General features: G+C 31.1%; 1 protein-coding gene across 1 annotated transcript in view; it reads right to left on the bottom strand.

Annotated features, from left to right (window-relative positions):
* Positions 1-603: 603 nt before the first annotated feature.
* Positions 604-7,036, bottom strand: part of LOC140965296 (UDP-glycosyltransferase 86A1-like) — a 12,454-nt gene continuing 6,021 nt past the window's right edge. Inside the window, exon 2 of the mRNA XM_073425464.1 lies at positions 604-1,646. Within this exon, the coding sequence (XP_073281565.1) occupies positions 754-1,646 (893 nt within the window). The 3' untranslated portion in view covers positions 604-753. The remainder of the gene's footprint in view (positions 1,647-7,036) is intronic.

The raw sequence follows: 7,036 nt of genomic DNA, 5'->3' as shown, positions 1-7,036 counted from the left end.
CTTGACTTTTTAAAATATATGAAAGTGTATTTTGAATACCACTAGACTTCTATAGAGTATGTAAAAGTCTTAACTGAATATATCTAGACTTTTAAAATATACAAAAGTCATTAAAAGTCAATAAATCTCCTACATTGAATACTCCCCCTAAAGTGTCATGTCTTTGTTAAAAAAATGCTAATAGACAACAGCTTCCAAAAACTGTTGTATTTGATTCTAAAAAAGATGTTCAAAGACCACAGTTTTAAGAAAACCGATGTCTTTGACCACAAAAATAAGCTAAAAGACAACGATTTTCCAAAAACTGTTGTCTTTGCTAAATAAAAAAAACTCTCATTTACCGTTGTTAAAACATAAAAGACAACAGTTTTGATGTAAAACGGTTGTCTTTCAAGTGTTGTCTATTTGAAAATTTCTTGTAGTGTGTTTTCCACAAATGGCGAGAAACACTTGTATCATCTTACTTACCTGGTCTTTAATGACAATATTTACAAAAACAATAAGATCATTTTTATTAAAAAAAAATATTCGAAATTTGTATATGAGATCATCTGACAAATTCTCCATGTATTTCTGTATGTTTTAAATTTGAGCTCAAATAATATAATTAAAGCACGTGGAAGATCTATTTAAAAGAATATATGAAGATTGTTATTGTGGCCGGTCTTTTAACTTCCGATTTCTTTTTTCACCATAATTTGTTGAAATTTATGACATACATCAAATTTTATATTGTAACAAAGCAAAACTTCCTTAATCCATTGCATGAAGCTTGGCCTTTAAATCCTTTATAAACTGATCAAAATTTATATCGGAAGATCCACCATTTTCAATTGCATTCCACAAAATGTCTCTCATTTTTCTTGCCTCCGTCCTCAAGCCCTCCGAAGTAGAAGCACTCATCAATTTTCTTACATTCTCTGCTATACTGGTTCGATTTATTGGCACCCCATCACTAAGGTCAATCCCAATCTTCCAAACATCAACCACCAATTTCCTATTCGTAGGTTGATCATACGATAACGGATAACAAATCATCGGAACCCGACACCATATACTTTCCTGAATAGAATTCCAACCACAATGGGTCAAGAACCCTCCAATGCACGGATTCGAAAGAACCTGCATTTGATTACACCATGGAACAATGAGCCCTTTATCCTTCATTTTATCCTCGAATCCATTTGGCAAAGCATCTGTCATCCCCCCTCGAACAACCCATATGAAATTTACTTCACTGAGTAAAATGCCGTGAGCTATTTCTTGAATTACCAGTTTACTAACCTCAACCAGGCTGCCGAATGAGATGTATAAAACCGAGCCAGGCGGCTTAGAGTCGAGCCATTGGCTGCAGTCTGAGTCAGACCACAAATTGAGGCACTTAATTTTGCCAAGATTTTGGGAGAAACTAATGGGCCCAATCGCATAATTCGACTGGTTTTTATTTAGAGCTGATAGTGTTGCCGGTTCAAGTTCGTAGATTGTGTTGTGCAAAATGAAATCTGCCTTCTTTACTCCTCCAAATGAGTTGATGATAATTTTGGGCGAAACGGTGGCCATTTCTGCCTCTTTTAGATATGGCATCAAGTCCCTAGTGTTGATTGATTTGATTCCAGGTACGTAGTTTATTTCCTCCTCCATATTATCTAACAGAATACAGAAAATAATTAAGAGAAAATTGCAATAAAGGTCCACATGAGGAGTATTCTCTATGCCATCAAATTAAGAGAAAATTAAGTTTGTCTTTAGTTGTCTATGATATCAAATTTTATTTTTAATTTTGTATTTTTCAATTCTTAATTTTATTTTTTTCCCATAAAAGTACTGATAATATTTGATAAGACAATGCACAAATCAACGTCATTTTGGCATTAGGAACTGAAAATAAATAATATATAAGACCAAAATCGTAAAAAGATACATATATGCAAAACTAAAATTGAAATTTTCCCAATTTCAAAAAAAAATTACTCATCGATCTTTACAATTAATTTCAATTTTATTTACGAACTTATATGTTAAGAATTATAAATTTTTGTGATATACTCTAAGACAACTAATAATTCAGAAGCATGAAAATTCTGCAAACAAATAATTTTAGTATGTGTTTCAGCAGACCTCTCGTGTGTTTTGTAGAAGAACTAATTAGGGTCTACCGAACTCGATAAAACATTTTTCGCTATATAATCCAATACTTTTATTGTCTACTGAATCATAGATCACTTATAGTATCGAATTTGTTTCCTTAACTAAGGAAAACATTATATCAACAAATCCGATAATCAGATAATGTTCAGAGAATACAAAAAAAAAAAAAAGACATTATGGTCCTTGAATGCAAACGTCACAGACATTTATTGTTGCATATTATTTTTAGAATAAGACGAATGACATGTGGTATCCAGACTATTTCTGTTGTGGTCTTACTATGACTGAATTATATATGTTCGAGTCTGAACATTGAACATCATCTATAAAATGTCATATCAAGTTTCAGCAATTTCTTTAGACACTCAATCAATCAATGATCTGTTATCTATTTTTTCAGATATTCAAAGCTTTGCGAAAAAGATCTTTTCAAAGATCATCTATGTTTAAAATTTACTCACATCTGTTTCAAAGTCTATATTGTATTTTGTGTAAGTTTTGTAATTGACAAAAAGAGTCTTTATGTTCAGAATCCTTTTTGAAGTTTTGAGAAGGAGTTGCTAAGAGTTTTAGAAAGCAATGTATAAGTCCTACAGAAGTTAGATGGATCCATCGACGTAGAGCTGATACGAAAGTCACGAGTAATTATCTAAATTCAATCCAAGAAAATGAACACGTATATGTTGATATGTTATGACATGATTTGATATGACTCGACTCGTTTACGCTCATGTTTATGCTTTTTAGAATCGTGAAACTTATTTTAATTACAGTACTTTTCACTGTCGCATGATATGTATACACACGTTATAATGGTTCAGATGCGTTGAGTATTTAGACTCACTAGGTGTGAATGATGCAGGTGAGCAGTTTGTTGATGAGTAGACTGGAGGTGCTGAGGACTGAGTGGATTGGGACTGGTGGTGCACTGGATAACACGAAGACCTTGCATTTTTCCGCATATTATGATTTTGCTATCATGAGTTTAAACAATATTTTAAATGTTTTTGCATTTTTGTACGTTGATGATTTGGACAGATGTTGAGATCCTTTTTAAATAGTAGACTAGGAGATTTGGTTGTATTTTAAGATTTGTTAACTGCAGTTATTTTATTGAATCATGGGATGGTAATTTATATTGCTTGTTCCGAAATTTTTTTGGATGTATATGTAAGACTGGTTTCGGTCATGTCCTTATTTTAAAAAAAATTCTAGTAGTATTTTCAATAGTAGACGTTACAATTGGTTTGACTCCGTTTGAAGCATTGTATGGTAGACGTTGTCGTACTCCATTGTTTTGGGACGAAGTAGACGAACGACAAGTGCAAGGACCTGAATTAGTGCAACAACTGATTGACCAAGTGGAATTGATCAAGAAGAGAATTAAAACTACACAATATCGTCAATCGAGTTACGCGAATACAAAGCATAGACCCCTACAGTTTTAGTCACGGAAAAAGTTTTCCTTTAAGTTTCACCATTTCGCAGACTGTTGAGATTTGGACTCAAGGGAAAATTAGCCCCAAGATTCATCAAACTTTTCGGGATTTTGGACTGTGTTGGAAATTTGGCTTATCGATTGGCTTTACCATCGTATATGTCCAACATTCATAATGTCTTCCATGTATCGTTGTTACGACTGTATGTAGCAGATGAATCGCATGTTCTTGATCCGACAGATGTTCAACTTGAAGAAGACTTGACTTATGTCGAGGAACCGCTTTTAATCCTGGGTAGGAAAGAAAAGAACCTCAGAAACAAGACCATTCCACTTGTTCTAGTGCAATGGAAACGTTGAGGTATTGCAAAAACGACTTGGGAATTAGAGAGTCGTATACACTCAGAGTATCCACAACTGTTTTGATTTGTATCTTTGTAATCACGAGTTGTATTTTATTCAATTGTATTGTAATTCAGTTCTGATTTTGAGGACGAAATCTTTGTAAGGAGGGGAGGATTGATGACCCTAATACTTGTTTTGAATGAAGTACTAATTAAGATATGATTAAAGAGTTGTTAATTAAGCATTATTAAAGAATTGATATTTCGGGATCAACTGATTGGGATCTACCGAATTTAAAATGGACAACCCAATCTAATTCAGATTACATTATCCCGAGAAATCCAACTAGACGAATGAGATTCTAACACGTGGCAGATAAGATTGTTTCGGATTTTATAAATTAGTCCAGATACATCCTATAAATAGAAGCTAATTTCAGTTATTTCCTACACCGCTTTCTTCAGAGAGAGTTTTAGCTATACCTTATGTTTTTTAGCCAGTTTCTAGGACACTTTGGTGTCGAGAAGTTTAGGAGATAGTGTCCACTCGAGGAGTGGTCGGTGAACTGAGATCGAGACATCATCAGCGGACTGAAGACGGATGAAGGTGTAATCCTAAAGCCTTAAATAGTGATTTAAGGATCATTAGGAAGAACTTTAAAGCATGTTTGATAAATCAAGAATATCTGATTTGATAGTTATTTCATTATGTTGGTATTGTCTAGGTTCAGAGCTTTCTGTCAGATTGTTTTAGTGAGGTACGTGATGTTAATGACTGAGATATTCAAGTGTAGTATACACACTTATATCATGCATATTTATCTGTTGCATGATACATGTTTTACTGCTTTGACATATTATGTATGACATATCATGTTGAGCCTGATATCTTTTGAGATATACCTCGTTTGTTAGGGCCGCTCAGCCCTATTCTGTATTGTAGACTATGGTGCATCGAGAGCTATAGTGTGCGACAGGACCCGCGAGCTCTGATAACCTGGACATTGTAGGTCCACGTCTTGATGATGAGTGTAAGAGTCAAAACATGCCTAGGGAAGATTAAAGACAACACACTCATGCGCCTCTAGATTGAGCATAAGATTCTTGACTTGATCTTTGATATCCGAGCATATTGCATTTGACATGCATCATACCAGTTTGTATACTCGTACATTCTCGTATTAAGCGATTGTCGCTCACGTTCTTGTTTTTCATCTTGTTCACCCCATTTCGCGTGACAGATCTTAGGTTGCACGGTTCGGATTGCCAGGGCCATGGCTAGAGCAGTTGGGTTTTCGATGGTGATCAGTAGAAGTTTTGTTTGGTTTATTGTATTCTCGTGCAGGATTATGTTTTTGATATGGTTATATTAATGTTTAAGACTATTGTTATTGTTTTGTTTTCGTTTGGGTTGTAAGATGATTAAGTTATTTGGTTTCTTCTGTTTAATTGTTGTTATTAAGTTTTAATTTTGCATGTATTAGTCTGTTTAGTTGTGGCTCGGATAAAAGCGTTCCAGGGAATTTATTCGAACTAAGATAGGTAAACTTTGGTTAGGTTGAAGCTAAAACAAGATATAGAACAGAATCTCATAGTTCTAGAACAGTAGCGACTTACCAACTGCTGAAAGTGGTACGCGTCACCACTCATGTATCTGAGTCTACGTGTTTATAAAATTTGAATATTTATCTAAAAACTCAAATGAGATTGTGTTAGAACCAATTAAGACAAACGGATTTTTTACCCAACGTCACTCATGAAAAAAATTAATTTTCATGTCAAATATATTGTTTTTCATTGCAAATATAAATTGGGTCGATGTGTTTTACGAATACAGATATATGAGATCGTTTAACAAAAAATGTACTCATATATTTATTATTATTATTATTATTATTATTATTATTATTATTATTATTATTATTTTAAATAAATTATGTATATTTATTATTATTATTATTATTATTATTATTATTATTACTACTATTTGAAATAAATTATGTATATTTATAATTTAATGTTAATAAAATTATTATACGAATTAATATTTAATAAAATAAATAATTTATGGAATAAAAAATTATTGTAAATTAATATGAAATATTTTAATAATATTTCTTTTATAGTTGATGGAGAATATATTTATATTTAGTAAAGAAATAATGTTTTTTTAAAATTAAAATTGCACAAAAATAATGGAATGTGTAGAAAAGAATCTTAGAAATATTGTGAACTTAAACACAATTACTCCAATAATATAGACTTCATTTTTCAAGTTTTTTTTCTTAGTTCATTTTTTACATTGAGTAGCATTTTTTGTTTTTTAATAATATATATTGTTATTAGTTTATTTTTTTAAAATATAATTATTTTTGAAAAATTAAATATAAATAAAATCAATGTAATAAAAAACGATAAGCGTGTTGAAAAATAATATTTAAAATGTGTGTATTGAATATTTGAATGTTGAATATTTGAATGTTGAAAATTAGGTAAAATTAGGTGTTGAATATTGAAATTTGTGTGTGATGATGAAGGTAATGATGTAATTTATTTTTGGATTATTTGTAAAAATTTTCTATAAATAGATCTCTCATTTGTGAAGAAAATCACAATTGAGTTGGGAGAAAAATATTATAAAGTGTGTAGTGTGATAATTTGGAGAGTTTGAGATTTTTACTTTTTATCATAAATTTTTACTTTTTCACAACACGTTATCAGCACGAAGCTCTAAAAGTCCTCCATATTTTTCCAAGCTCCAAAACAGAAGAAAAAAGTAATAAAAGTAATAATATTTATTTTATTGTTTATTTATTTATTGTTTTATATATTTACTATATAATATAATGTTATAATAAATAATAAAATAAAATTTTCAAAAAACTTATTATAAATCCTGGGAGAATGTTAAGACGACATCCCACACTCCCGATAAGGGATACGACAAATATAAAAGTCTATAAGGTTTTTAAACAAAATATGTTATGACACCTCATTATAATATTGTGATATGATATACATAATTATTTAAAACATTACTAATATTATATACACCATATTATTACCATAAAATTATACAAATACATACATTTATTTTCCTGTACAC

This window comes from Primulina huaijiensis, chromosome 18 (genome assembly GCF_012295235.1).
Source record: "Primulina huaijiensis isolate GDHJ02 chromosome 18, ASM1229523v2, whole genome shotgun sequence".
NCBI classification, from domain to species: domain Eukaryota; kingdom Viridiplantae; phylum Streptophyta; class Magnoliopsida; order Lamiales; family Gesneriaceae; genus Primulina; species Primulina huaijiensis.
Note: the sequence above shows the minus strand (reverse complement) of the source record. Positions and strands in the feature narration are given on the sequence as shown.